Here is a 13,337-nt window from a genome sequence, read left to right as displayed (position 1 = left end):
AGTTATTTTTTTCAGAAGTTATGTATTAGTAATGTATAAAAGGCCACTGTGGTTCATTGTAACATGGACAACCCCTTTAAACCGTCATTGCTACAGCACAAGAGTTGGACAAGGTAACCCTTAATACATCTTCCTCCAAAACCTCCATGATAGAATTTAACTTTGTCAGTATAAATATGAAAAATATTTGACAGTGAAATGATTGCATTTGATGTACTATAGCTAATCTGTCTTAATGCATCATTTTGATCTGAATGTCAGATTGTTAAAGATGAAGACAGAACTCATTGCACTCATTTTCCTTTGCTTGGGAGGCATAATGACAATCGGTGCGAGATCGATTGACAGCAGGCAAGGCACAATGTTTGCTTATTATTATTATTTTACTCTGTTTAACCTCTCCTTCAACACAATACAAACACGTTTATTCTTTTTTTCTTATGTATATAACTCATGTCTCAGAATGTTGTTGTTGTTTTTTTAAAAAATTATATTTCACTATCACAATTTTAACACTAATAGATCAGCAGATGACAACCAACGCCTGGAACGTCGCTATGCTGAATCAACTATTGCAAGTGATATCAGTAAAATAATGGACTCATTGGTACAGAAGAACTTTGTGAACTTTCTGCTAAATCAGAGAGAGAAAAAGAGCAGGTATGTGTGAGGATATGCTTGGGGGTTATTCTGTAACTATAATTTTAATATTTTGTAAGTTATATAAACAGAAAAATAATAACTTTAATATACATTGATACAGACCAATCATAATGGTGGAGGATCCAGAAGGTGAAGAAATCAATGATATAAAGAAGGGTATGAACATGTGGATTCACAAATCCAAGTGAGTGCTGTTGTGACATAATTTATGTAATTGTGCACCTTACCTCTCACAAATATCCAAAAATGTAAATTAAATTAAAAACAACTTCTAAAGTCATTCTCCACCCTCCTCCACAGAAGTCGTTAGTGTTCAGTAAGACATGGCGCTTACATCGTGAATGAGTCGAGAGCAGTGTGGGGATAATTTCTTCCTCCCTTCACCTGACATGGCCCTTTCTGTGAAGTATATATTATCCACATAATTTTAATAAAAGCATATTTCCACGTCGAAATCTTTTGTGTGTGTGTGTGTGTGTGTGTGTGTGTGTGTGTGTGTGTGTTGCTTTACAGCCAAGTAGAGAAGTAGTCTATACTGTATGTATATTATCCTCATTACTACAGCTGTTGAATAAAATTGAATATTTGAAAATTAAATAGAGATGCATTATTTTCATTGGTACAAATGCATGTAATAAAGAATCCATAATAATTCACCAGTGTGGTATAAATTCATAGTTTCATTTCCTTGTTTCTCCTTTATTTTTCTTAAACATATATGTATTCTTTACTTTGAGGAAAAAATGTACACAAACAAACCATGCTGTTTTTTCATTAGAAAACAGGTCATTCTAACTTGGCTCAGATTGTCCTCAGACACGTAACATAAAAAGGGAAGTACCCAGATTGTACCACAGATGTTTTGTCAGTTGCCTGAAAATGGTGTGACTATAACTAGGTCCAAGTAATCCTGTAGTTTTATTTCCCCCACGAGATTCATAGAGGAGCGTCCATACTTTAAAGATATGACTTGATAATACCAGTAGATGGCAGCATTTCATTCTACCATAAAGTCCTCAAAGAAGAAGGAGAAGAAGAAGAAGAAGTAGGAGAGGCATTCCTTCTTCCTTGATTGTCAAAAACGGTGTGCCTAAAAGAATATTAAAATAACACCAATTAAAGTTACAAAAACCCTTTTCATTTTTAATTCGAAGAGGATTCAGTCATCTACAGTACTCGCTTTAGCACAGAGAGTTCAGTTCTCGTTTTATTCACAATGTTGACGTTATTTATTTTGTTTAGTAACTGACTCGTTAGCTGGCAGTGAGCTAACGTTACCTCCGGGCCCTGAGAACTCGAAAATAAACTTAATGTTTGTCATCTAGTAAATGAAGTTATCTTATTTACGGCACAAAAGCAGGCCTAGAAACTCTTTACTGAACTGTCAAAAATCGATAGTTTAAGCCGAAATCGGCAAAGGAGGAGGTAAGATTTGGTCAGCTATTTGGAAGTACGACAGTCAACATGCACAGAAGAGGCGTTGGTGCAGGGGCAATTGCAAAAAAGAAACTCGCAGAGGTATTTTTCAGATTATTTTTCAAGCGATCTCTTTATCTGTTAATGCCTACATGACAATTTGATGTGTATGTATTTGTATATGTATGTATGTATGTGTGTGGGATTATATATATATATATATATATATATATATATATATATATATATATATATATATATATATATTATTTATTAATTATTTTTATTTATTTATTTTTTTCTGTTCGTTGTTATAGGCCAAGTACAAAGAAAGGGGTACAGTCCTGGCTGAAGATCAAATCGTACAGGTAAGAGAAAAGCAATTTGCTGTTCTACCATCTCTTGGAAGTGTTAATATTCAAATTAACCAACAAACGGTGTTTATAAGGGGGCTGAATAAAGCCTGAGTGTACATAATATTATGACTTTTTTCTTTGTAGATGTCTAAACAGTTAGAAACGTTCAAAACTCATTTGGAAGAGTTTGCCAGCAAACATAAACAAGAGATTCGGAAGAGTTCACAATTCCGGGTACAGTTTCAAGAAATGTGTGCCACAATAGGAGTAGATCCACTAGCATGTAAGTAGTCCCCTCGGAGCTCACTGTTCAAAGCTGCCGCTTAAACATGCTGTCAAACAGAAAGCATGTCTGTTGCTATTTAAATAGTGCAAGTAAAAGTCACTAATGTGTGTAAACCTTATTACTTGATTTTTTTTTTCACAAACAGCTGGAAAAGGGTTTTGGTCCGAGATGCTTGGAGTTGGAGACTTCTATTATGAGCTTGGTGTGCAGATAATTGAAGTCTGTCTAGCTCTAAAACATAGAAATGGAGGTAAATTTAATTTAGATCCTCTTGTCTCTCAGCACATATTAATAGGAATTTTAAAAGAAATTTCTGAAACATTTTCTCATGAACTCTCAATAAAAATCTGAAGAAAAGTGCAGGAATACTCCTACAAAATGATTATGAACAACTTTCACTGTCAATAGGACTCATTACGCTGGATGAACTTCATCAGCGTGTATTAAAGGGAAGAGGGAAGTTTGCCCAGGATGTGAGCCAGTGAGTGCCTTTGCGCTTAAGAGTTTTGCTCCCTCCTTATATAGTATGCACTTGGTAAAAATAGGTTCATTCAAATGGTGGTACTTAATACAATAGACAGTTACTACTACACTGACAGTTGGCTGTAACTAAACTGGCAGAAAATAGTGAAAAATATATTTAAAATGTTTATTAAAGTCTTCTGTCAGTACTCAGCTGTGATCACCCTTAATTTCTGCCAGTTCTGTACTCGACTCCCATGACCTGATGGTGTTTTACCACCAGGGATGACTTAATACGGGCCATCAAAAAACTCAAGGCAATGGGGAATGGCTTTGGAGTGATTCCTGTCGGAGGCTCTTACTTGGTCCAGTCAGTTCCAGCAGAGCTCAACATGGATCACACTGTAGTTCTTCAGCTGGCTGAGGTAATCAGTGTTGAAAATGAAGACATCGGTTAAACCCTTAGGACTCACTGTTGTCGAACTGATATAAATATTATACTTCTCTTCCAGAAAAAGGGCTACGTAACGGTAAGCGAGATCAGGGAGAGCCTCAAGTGGGAGAAAGAACGGGCTTGCCATGTGCTTGTAAGTGTGTATACATATAAGACGCAGTCTTTTGGTTTTATAGGACGTGTCAGGCACACTCTAAATATGTGCCATGTGTTCTTAATATTCTCAGGATCATCTGCTGAAAGAGGGTCTAGCATGGCTGGATTTACAAGCTGCAGGCGAGCCACAGTACTGGCTGCCTGCTCTCTTTTCTGAACTCTCCTCTCGTGATGTCACACCTGAGGAGGCCAATCAAATGACACCTTGATGAGAGGAATAATTTGGTGTACACTAAGATGTCAGTGACAGTAAAATTTTCAACTAGGTTGAATGTTAGGAATGCAAGTGCTGAAATCATGTCTTAATACATAAAAGTCAAATGAAAGTGTATTGAAATAATAAAAGCATTTATTTTCTGTAGGAATTTTTTTGTTTTTATTAATGTCATAAAAATATTGTCATGGTTTGTTTGAAAAGGGGTGCTATAAAATTTTAAAACACATTACCTAAAATGTAATGTATTAGTTTCCTTTAAGCATACTTCATTTGTAATTCTTAGGGTAGTCATATTCTCACAGAACTTGGGTCACTTGTATTTTTCATATTATGATTTTGATATTGCTTTTGGCCATATAATCACAAACTTTGCATAATATGCCAGTGCTCACCATTAGCATTAAACCGTTTATTAAGTCTAATGAATATAGCCTTATAAATGGTTTTATACAACACTGCAATTGGTGGACAGCCTAAAACCTCTGAAATGAGGATAAGACCACCGATAAAATTGGCTACTTTATCGGAGATGTCATATTCCAGACCGGAAGCATGGCAGTACCACACAGATCAGTGTTTTTGCTGACATCCATTATTTAATTCATAAGAGAGCTGAAAATTTGCCCAATCTGCAAATAAGTTAAACAGCTAAAGTGTTGTTTTTCCAGTATGGCGTTTGATTACCATAAGCGTAAATAATTCCAAGTATTTACCCAGCCTCCAGAAGCTTGCCCATCTTTTCTTGCTTGCTAGTATTCACTAAACTCGTTAGAGTAAGTTTTTGCTTTGTCCTTTGTTATTCAGCCTCCCCAAAATTTGGCAGCCAGAATTCTAAGGATCCTCCAGCTGTTAAAGCTAAATTTTGAACCCTTATTCCAATGGTAGTATTAGCTGTATTACATTACTAGGAGAGCATCTAAAAGTAATTTAAATTAAAATGCTAAAATCAGCTGGTCTCAAATTGCTTTAGGCATGTTTTATGAATTCAATTTATGACTATTATTCTTTAAATTTTTTTCTGACTTTATAGCGATGTGGAACTTTATATTAGTTCAGTGTAACTTATACGTTGGTCTCTTTGATTTCTGGGTGCAGGTTTCTATTGTATTTTTACTAATTTTGTGTTTGTAACTCCAGAACACCAATTTGATAGTTCTTTAAATGTGAAGCATGTTAAGTACTCTATACATTTAAAAGATATTATTACTCTACTATTAATACAGTGATTTTGTTACATATTGGCACTAGGTATTCTTAGAAAAATAATATTACAGCAAAGCATTTAACTAGGCAGAAGTCTCTGAACATATACAACCATTTGTATAATTTTAATTTGTATAACCATTTATATATTTTATTCCTTTTTAAAGACAAACATTTTCAAAGAGTTAATAATGACAGGTTAATAATGTCCCATTTGCCTTGTTGACTTATGAAATCAGCGGTGGCCTGCCTATTCCTCGTGGCTGTAGACATGATCTTCAAACTCTTGCTGCTTCATTTCATCACAGATCAGAGTGCAGAATGGGCACACCTTGTGACTCTGCTCATGTATCTCCAGCTCATCCTCACTGATGTCAGGAAAGCTCTCACAGCAGTGACGGCACACTCTTGACTATTTGCATAGTAAATGAAGAATTAATCAAAAATTAAACATTTGCTAAAAATGAACAATTAGCACAACAAAGGGACAAACTTCAGACTAATATGCATGTATATATACACATGTACGGTACCTTGTTTTCTGTATCAGTGGGAACACCTAAGGGAAAAAAAAGGAAATAATGTTTATTTCCCAAAAAACATCATCTCAACTGTAAAAATACTCAAGATATTGTGCATTATCTGAGCCCACCTGAAAGATTGTTTATGGACTCATAGTAATGTGAGTGTGCCTGGTCTTGCAGCTGGGGGCTGATGGGTGCAGTAGATAACTGGGAGGGGAGAGGACTCAGAGGGTTGTTCTGGTGCTGAGATGCAGCTGCTACTGAGGCCACCTGAAGCTCAAACACCACCTTCTGTAGTCTCTCATTTTCGTCTTTGAGTTTCTGACAAGTAGGAACAAGAGACTGTTATGCAATGTACACGCAGCTGCAGAAGGTGTGAGATATTTTAGTTTCCTTCTCAGCCACCATGCAAGAGAAAATCACCTGATTTACTTTAGCCAGATTTTCCTTTTCTAATTGTACCATCTCTGCTACATGTGCCTGTTCCTTGATTCTCCTCTGTGCTTCATTAAGCTGTGCCTGAATTAATGATAGATGATGCAAAGTTTATGCCATGAAAAATCACATAACGCCCTTCAAAAATCAGACTTCTGAAACACCAAGAATCTCAAACAACATTTCTTGCATTAAAAAAAGACAAAAAGCAGATAAACCAATAAGTTTTCAATAAGTAATCACAACCACCACCTCAATCTGTTGATTGTTCTCCTTCCTGTCATCTGCTATTGTCATTTGCTCAAGCTTTTTCTTGAGCTCTGTCACCTCTCGCTCAGCTCTGTCTGCTCGCTGGTTTGCATCATTGCTGTTTTGGATTTCTTTGCGCAGCATCCCTCTGGCTTCTGTCAGCTGAGTCAGGAGAGTATGATTCTGCATCTAGAGTCGAATTTCATACGTCACCAACGGGCTGCTTTTTTTTTTGGTTTTTTTTTTTGGGTTTTTTGCGAATGCAGGCAACAGACATTATCAGACTAAATCATTCCAAGCCAGATTCAGTGTTGGGTTAAGTGTTGGGTTAAACGTTGGGTTTTGTCTTTTATACCTTTATACCACCCTTGTCTCCCTCGGCAGGGCTTTGTTGTGACAAGGTTGCACGTAATTCCTTGATCTCTGGCCTCAGTTCGTCCAGTTCTCCCTTCATTGCCAGCTTTTCAGACTGCAACCGTTTGATCTCTTTCTGACTGCTCTGTAAATCGACCTGAGTTGGGGTGGCAGAGAAACCACACAAAAATCAGTTGTTCTACAGACAAAAAACCATCCTAGAAAGCTGGTTTAAACAACACTGTGTACATTTCTTTCTCAGACCTGCAGCAGCTGGATCTGATCTTGCAGTGTGTTGTAACCCTGCATTGCTTCTTTGATCCTGGGATTTAGCCTACAGAGATGTGACAAAAGGGAACTACAAGGGAACTTGGACAGGCCTGTAATTCAGAGAGATGCACATGTGTGCAGTTTTGATTTTCAGAGAGTTCAGTATCGAGATGGAATGCTCACTGTGAAATCTCTGCTTGCTGGGCTTCGAGCTTTTGTATTAACAGTTCCCTCTCTTCTTTCAGCGTGATAATCTTCTGCAATGCCTTCTTATACTTCTCATGTATACTAGTCAGTGGCTGCAGAGAACAATCAGAAAGGAGAGCGCACTCTTGGAAGCAGTCATAACGTATGCTCATATTGCAATTACTTAAATTAGAAATACCCATGACTGGACAGGCAGTGTTGGTACCTCTTGTTCCTGTTTGCTTTCAATTTCTGCCAGGGTGTGAGAGAGAGGCTGTTGTGTTTGGATAATCTGTTCATCAACCTGAGGCTTCTGTTCGATCGGTGGCAGTGTTTCGGACAAACTGCTGAGCTTTAGTTTATCTATTTGAATCTGCAGGATTGTAAACCACGGGCACTTTAGTGGCACTGTCACGTATGGTGGCAACACACTGTGCCAATGGTGAGAGTGAAGAACAGACCCTAAGACGGTGAATCTCGTGCAATCTTTCGTCCAGCTCCTTCTTCAGAATCTTATTTTCATCCTTCAGATGTTTCATCTCAGATAGGAGGCTCTCTTTCTCTTTCTCCATCTGCTCTGCTTGCTCCTGTACAAACACTCTATTCTTGATAATGCCAATTACTGCTGCTGTTTTGCAATTGTAATATTCCTTGCAACATATTAAAACTCACTGATGTAGCATTGATATGACATTAAAGACTGGTTAGAGCTTGGTCTGCGTTACATTTGTTCCATTGTGTGAATGCTGCGATTCATAAAACCACTGACAGAATACTCATCTGGATGGTACGAGACCAGTCAAGATGCTTTGAGCATGCAATTAAAAATCCTCTGATTAGTTAGTGAGCTTATTTACAAATTGCTGCCTTCTGCTGTAGCAGTATCACAAAGGACAATACTACAGAAGCAAAAAACAATTGATATATTGTTAGTCCCATTTTCAAGTGACCAAGGAATGCAGTAAGCAACACCAGCAACATGCACACAATTACAAATGCAAATAGCAATGCTACAATTTCCATAAAAATGTATAAACATTTCAAATACAAGAAGCTGCAGCTCTAAAAACAGAAATGCTTATACAGTGGGCAATGACCTGAGTGGCTTAAGGTACCTGTGTTGTGATCACTAAAAGGTCTTTATCCAGGCTGCAGTCTAGACTTGCTTCTGCTGGGTTCTGGAAGCAGAAAGGAGTGCTGGCTCCTCTGACCTGACCACTGCTGTCCACATAGCAGAACTGATAGAATTCCCCATCATCTTTAGGGAGGTAGGACTCTAAAGGTAAACCCACCAGTGAACACCAACACCCAAGCATCATGGTGGTGAACGTTAACCACCATATGGGTCACTCACCACCACTATAAAAAGCTCAAACGATTACATAAGAACACAGCTATTCGCTCTGCCCCACCCTACCAGTCCCAATTCACAGGCTCCAAACTGAACATCAGCTGCCAATGAGTGGCCGAAGACCAAGGATTTGTTGTGGTACTCATTACATCACAAGATGCCCTAGCAAGATCCCTGAACACATGCAGACTAGCACTATTTATGCTCTTTAAAGCTATAGCACAACATTAACTACCAGTCAGTGTTAAAACATAAAGTAGCCTAGCCTAGACCTAATATTAATGCATAATCAACAATCTCTTACCACTAAAAACAACTTCTTGCTGAAGGGGCTCAGGCCCATCCTGTTCCAAAGAAGGCTGAACCCACTTGTAGTTGTAGTACATCTGTGTTGACTTCCAGCCAACCTAGACATATTATATAGAGACTACATGCTGATACAGTATCCACTAATCATAAACATCAACAGACTACGATACTGTTTATAGCTCTTAAATAAGTAATATTAAAAATCTTTTTTAAAAAGATCCACCTTGAAAATGCCAATCCAATCTCTAGTGTTGGGTTTTAGTCCTCCAGTCAAGGTGTAACAACATTTCACAGGAACGTTAATCTGGTACGAGCGCAGGATATTAACAAAGACGACCTGAGAAAATGATGACTCCATGTCGTATTCTCGAAATATCATGTTTTCGAGTGTGTCGTCGTTCATTTTGATTTTTTAAACCTGTGCGTTGATCACCTGTCACAAGGTAGATGTTAGGTTAATCTATATCTACCATGTATATAAAAAGTCCAAATTACAAAAAAAACAAAACAAAAAAAAAAAAAAACCCCACACCCAAGTACGCGTGATATTTCACTGAACCCTTTTTCTAAAACAAGGATAAGTAGTTTCGCTTTCACTTATTGCAGCATAGGCCTACGTCTCAAATAGTCTAGTCTTTTCAGTTTGTGAATAAGATTCATTAGGCCTGCTATGTTGGCGTTTCTTGACCGAGTTAGATTTTTAATAAGCCTGCTATATAAGCTTCAGATTTATAACTGATCTAATAGTTCGAATCAGCCGAATCCTGAAAACAACTGCAAAAAAAACAACAACATATATATATTTTTAATTTGTTAGTTTGAACACAAGGCAAATTTCCATAAATAAACTTAGCCTGTTACCTGAACCTTGGAGTGTCGTAACCCTGCGGGTCGTTACTGAAGGTATGTCGGTCAGGGTCCAGCATTTAGGGAAACGCCTACACTATGGGAAACGTAGTTCTAACGTGTGCCACCAGAGGTGATCGTTTTCTAACACGACTCTACCTGGCATCCAACCACCACACAGCACAGAGAGCATCTCTATTTCTCTCCACAAATAGTTGTCAAACAAGTGACATCAGAAAAATTAAATACATTTTAGTACAATATTTATTTTATTTAAAAACAATAGTTCTACATTAAAATAACCAGGATCAGATAATTCAGTACAAAACTCAGTACACCAAATGACTCTCTGTGATGTTACCCTCCAATAAACCCATTTAGGTAGCATTCAATAATAGAACTGTTGGGTAAAGCACCAAGGCAGGGGCACTTCAAAATAAGTAACTATACAAGTCTATCAAAAGTTGCTAAAGCAAAAGGCACCTGGCTTATTTGAGACAAAGCCCAAATTAATCACCTGCAGCACCTTTCTCAGTATATTTTTCTTAAAGTTAGTCACGAACAATTGTAACTGCAATTCTAGGGTGCAGGCCACACTATAGCCCTAAATACAGATTTATGACATCAATTGAAAAGGAAAACATGTACATCATGTTATTTAACAACAAGTAGTAATTAAGGAGCAGATACTCCAATGCAAAAGCAATAAAAGGTAAGTTTGTGTATATACAGAAGTGATATGGAAGCTCATCTTGAAATAGCATCCTCTTCAAGAACTCACAAAACAAAGTAACACCAAGAAATATGTTCAATACATTTTCAATATTCTCAAAATGATAAAAAATAGCAAAAAAAAAAAGCTCAAATCTCTAACAGTAAATCTCTGAAAGTGAGCTTTTCACATCATGGCATAATTATGCATATATTAATCATTTGCCTCACTTGGGGTTTTCCTGAGAACTCCAGTGTTTTTTTCCCCCTTTTACAGAGTCAATGTTATTGATAAGTATTGGTTTTACAGAGAATACATTGTAGTACAGCAAAAAAAGAAAAAAAAAAAAAAGAAAAAAATACATGTGTCTGCAAATCAACATACATGGGAGGCCATTCTGCTAGGTTATTAACACTGAAGGGAAGTCTACATAACTTTCTGCTCTCCAAGAATAAATGAGTGCAAGACCTCAAACTGTCGAATAGATTATTGACATGTGATAATGTTAGGTTCGAAAATTAAGAAACATAGTATTATTTTCTTTGAAATGTCAGGAAGAGGAGATTAGTAGAAGATGGTGGCAGTGTTTCGGACAAACTGCTGAGCTTTAGTTTATCTATTTGAATCTGCAGGATTGTAAACCACGGGCACTTTAGTGGCACTGTCACGTATGGTGGCAACACACTGTGCCAATGGTGAGAGTGAAGAACAGACCCTAAGACGGTGAATCTCGTGCAATCTTTCGTCCAGCTCCTTCTTCAGAATCTTATTTTCATCCTTCAGATGTTTCATCTCAGATAGGAGGCTCTCTTTCTCTTTCTCCATCTGCTCTGCTTGCTCCTGTACAAACACTCTATTCTTGATAATGCCAATTACTGCTGCTGTTTTGCAATTGTAATATTCCTTGCAACATATTAAAACTCACTGATGTAGCATTGATATGACATTAAAGACTGGTTAGAGCTTGGTCTGCGTTACATTTGTTCCATTGTGTGAATGCTGCGATTCATAAAACCACTGACAGAATACTCATCTGGATGGTACGAGACCAGTCAAGATGCTTTGAGCATGCAATTAAAAATCCTCTGATTAGTTAGTGAGCTTATTTACAAATTGCTGCCTTCTGCTGTAGCAGTATCACAAAGGACAATACTACAGAAGCAAAAAACAATTGATATATTGTTAGTCCCATTTTCAAGTGACCAAGGAATGCAGTAAGCAACACCAGCAACATGCACACAATTACAAATGCAAATAGCAATGCTACAATTTCCATAAAAATGTATAAACATTTCAAATACAAGAAGCTGCAGCTCTAAAAACAGAAATGCTTATACAGTGGGCAATGACCTGAGTGGCTTAAGGTACCTGTGTTGTGATCACTAAAAGGTCTTTATCCAGGCTGCAGTCTAGACTTGCTTCTGCTGGGTTCTGGAAGCAGAAAGGAGTGCTGGCTCCTCTGACCTGACCACTGCTGTCCACATAGCAGAACTGATAGAATTCCCCATCATCTTTAGGGAGGTAGGACTCTAAAGGTAAACCCACCAGTGAACACCAACACCCAAGCATCATGGTGGTGAACGTTAACCACCATATGGGTCACTCACCACCACTATAAAAAGCTCAAACGATTACATAAGAACACAGCTATTCGCTCTGCCCCACCCTACCAGTCCCAATTCACAGGCTCCAAACTGAACATCAGCTGCCAATGAGTGGCCGAAGACCAAGGATTTGTTGTGGTACTCATTACATCACAAGATGCCCTAGCAAGATCCCTGAACACATGCAGACTAGCACTATTTATGCTCTTTAAAGCTATAGCACAACATTAACTACCAGTCAGTGTTAAAACATAAAGTAGCCTAGCCTAGACCTAATATTAATGCATAATCAACAATCTCTTACCACTAAAAACAACTTCTTGCTGAAGGGGCTCAGGCCCATCCTGTTCCAAAGAAGGCTGAACCCACTTGTAGTTGTAGTACATCTGTGCTGACTTCCAGCCAACCTAGACATATTATATACAGACTACATGCTGATACAGTATCCACTAATCATAAACATCAACAGACTACGATACTGTTTATAGCTCTTAAATAAGTAATATTAAAAATCTTTTTTAAAAAGATCCACCTTGAAAATGCCAATCCAATCTCTAGTGTTGGGTTTTAGTCCTCCAGTCAAGGTGTAACAACATTTCACAGGAACGTTAATCTGGTACGAGCGCAGGATATTAACAAAGACGACCTGAGAAAATGATGACTCCATGTCGTATTCTCGAAATATCATGTTTTCGAGTGTGTCGTCGTTCATTTTGATTTTTTAAACCTGTGCGTTGATCACCTGTCACAAGGTAGATGTTAGGTTAATCTATATCTACCATGTATATAAAAAGTCCAAATTACAAAAAAACAAAAAAAAAAACCCCACACCCAAGTACGCGTGATATTTCACTGAACCCTTTTTCTAAAACAAGGATAAGTAGTTTCGCTTTCACTTATTGCAGCATAGGCCTACGTCTCAAATAGTCTAGTCTTTTCAGTTTGTGAATAAGATTCATTAGGCCTGCTATGTTGGCGTTTCTTGACCGAGTTAGATTTTTAATAAGCCTGCTATATAAGCTTCAGATTTATAACTGATCTAATAGTTCGAATCAGCCGAATCCTGAAAACAACTGCAAAAAAAACAACAACATATATATATTTTTAATTTGTTAGTTTGAACACAAGGCAAATTTCCATAAATAAACTTAGCCTGTTACCTGAACCTTGGAGTGTCGTAACCCTGCGGGTCGTTACTGAAGGTATGTCGGTCAGGGTCCAGCATTTAGGGAAACGCCTACACTATGGGAAACGTAGTTCTAACGTGTGCCACCAGAGGTGATC

The 13,337-nt window shown here is 37.7% G+C and overlaps 3 protein-coding genes across 9 annotated transcripts; 1 reads left to right on the top strand and 2 right to left on the bottom strand.

Moving 5' to 3' along the window:
- Positions 1-1,690: 1,690 nt before the first annotated feature.
- Positions 1,691-4,154, top strand: snf8 (SNF8 subunit of ESCRT-II). Its single transcript, XM_027006002.3, has 8 exons — positions 1,691-2,181; positions 2,397-2,447; positions 2,580-2,718; positions 2,867-2,971; positions 3,130-3,202; positions 3,467-3,608; positions 3,696-3,770; positions 3,865-4,154. The coding sequence occupies exons 1-8, from the start codon at positions 2,128-2,130 to the stop codon at positions 4,000-4,002; spliced, it is 777 nt and encodes a 258-aa protein (XP_026861803.2). The 5' UTR covers positions 1,691-2,127; the 3' UTR covers positions 4,003-4,154.
- Positions 4,155-5,315: 1,161 nt separating this feature from the next.
- LOC113574823 (uncharacterized) lies at positions 5,316-9,848 on the bottom strand. 5 transcript variants are annotated; one of them, XM_081697540.1, is made up of 14 exons: positions 9,753-9,848; positions 9,115-9,324; positions 8,887-8,989; positions 8,347-8,507; positions 7,693-7,818; positions 7,458-7,604; positions 7,229-7,344; positions 7,040-7,133; positions 6,777-6,932; positions 6,425-6,610; positions 6,161-6,256; positions 5,866-6,058; positions 5,747-5,772; positions 5,316-5,625 (listed from the first exon to the last, which is right to left on the bottom strand). In XM_081697540.1, exons 2-14 carry the CDS (start codon positions 9,292-9,294, stop codon positions 5,464-5,466), a joined length of 1,746 nt encoding a protein of 581 aa, XP_081553666.1. In that variant the 5' UTR covers positions 9,295-9,324; positions 9,753-9,848; the 3' UTR covers positions 5,316-5,463. The 5 variants fall into 5 exon arrangements, with proteins under 5 accessions (XP_081553666.1, XP_081553665.1, XP_081553664.1 ...); XM_081697539.1 differs by having other exon boundaries at positions 9,115-9,665; positions 9,753-9,840; XM_081697538.1 differs by having other exon boundaries at positions 9,115-9,811.
- A 135-nt stretch (positions 9,849-9,983) lies between these two features.
- On the bottom strand, positions 9,984-13,309 carry LOC118242448 (calcium-binding and coiled-coil domain-containing protein 2-like). 3 transcript variants are annotated; one of them, XM_035533856.2, is made up of 5 exons: positions 13,214-13,309; positions 12,586-12,795; positions 12,358-12,460; positions 11,818-11,978; positions 9,984-11,289 (listed from the first exon to the last, which is right to left on the bottom strand). In XM_035533856.2, the coding sequence occupies exons 2-5, from the start codon at positions 12,763-12,765 to the stop codon at positions 11,062-11,064; spliced, it is 672 nt and encodes a 223-aa protein (XP_035389749.1). In that variant the 5' UTR covers positions 12,766-12,795; positions 13,214-13,309; the 3' UTR covers positions 9,984-11,061. The 3 variants fall into 3 exon arrangements, with proteins under 3 accessions (XP_035389749.1, XP_081553682.1, XP_081553683.1); XM_081697556.1 differs by having other exon boundaries at positions 9,984-11,075; positions 11,164-11,289; positions 12,586-13,285; XM_081697557.1 differs by having other exon boundaries at positions 11,147-11,601; positions 12,586-13,285.
- Positions 13,310-13,337: the final 28 nt, after the last annotated feature.

The sequence above is a fragment of the Electrophorus electricus genome, chromosome 15 (genome assembly GCF_041902795.1).
Source record: "Electrophorus electricus isolate QZ-2024a chromosome 15, ASM4190279v1, whole genome shotgun sequence".
NCBI lineage: Eukaryota > Metazoa > Chordata > Actinopteri > Gymnotiformes > Gymnotidae > Electrophorus > Electrophorus electricus.
Note: the sequence above shows the minus strand (reverse complement) of the source record. Positions and strands in the feature narration are given on the sequence as shown.

Coding starts and splice junctions, on each gene's coding strand:
- snf8 (XM_027006002.3), top strand. CDS start 2,128: ATGCACAGAAGAGGCGTTGGTGCAGGGGCAATTGCAAAAAAGAAACTC. Junction 2,719..2,866: donor AGGAGTAGATCCACTAGCAT/GTAAGTAGTCCC, acceptor TTTCACAAACAG/CTGGAAAAGGGTTTTGGTCC. Junction 3,203..3,466: donor TTTGCCCAGGATGTGAGCCA/GTGAGTGCCTTT, acceptor TTTTACCACCAG/GGATGACTTAATACGGGCCA.
- LOC113574823 (XM_081697540.1), bottom strand. CDS start 9,294: ATGAACGACGACACACTCGAAAACATGATATTTCGAGAATACGACATG. Junction 8,990..9,114: donor ATTGGATTGGCATTTTCAAG/GTGGATCTTTTT, acceptor TAATATGTCTAG/GTTGGCTGGAAGTCAACACA. Junction 8,508..8,886: donor GCAAGAAGTTGTTTTTAGTG/GTAAGAGATTGT, acceptor GTTTACCTTTAG/AGTCCTACCTCCCTAAAGAT.
- LOC118242448 (XM_035533856.2), bottom strand. CDS start 12,765: ATGAACGACGACACACTCGAAAACATGATATTTCGAGAATACGACATG. Junction 12,461..12,585: donor ATTGGATTGGCATTTTCAAG/GTGGATCTTTTT, acceptor TAATATGTCTAG/GTTGGCTGGAAGTCAGCACA. Junction 11,979..12,357: donor GCAAGAAGTTGTTTTTAGTG/GTAAGAGATTGT, acceptor GTTTACCTTTAG/AGTCCTACCTCCCTAAAGAT.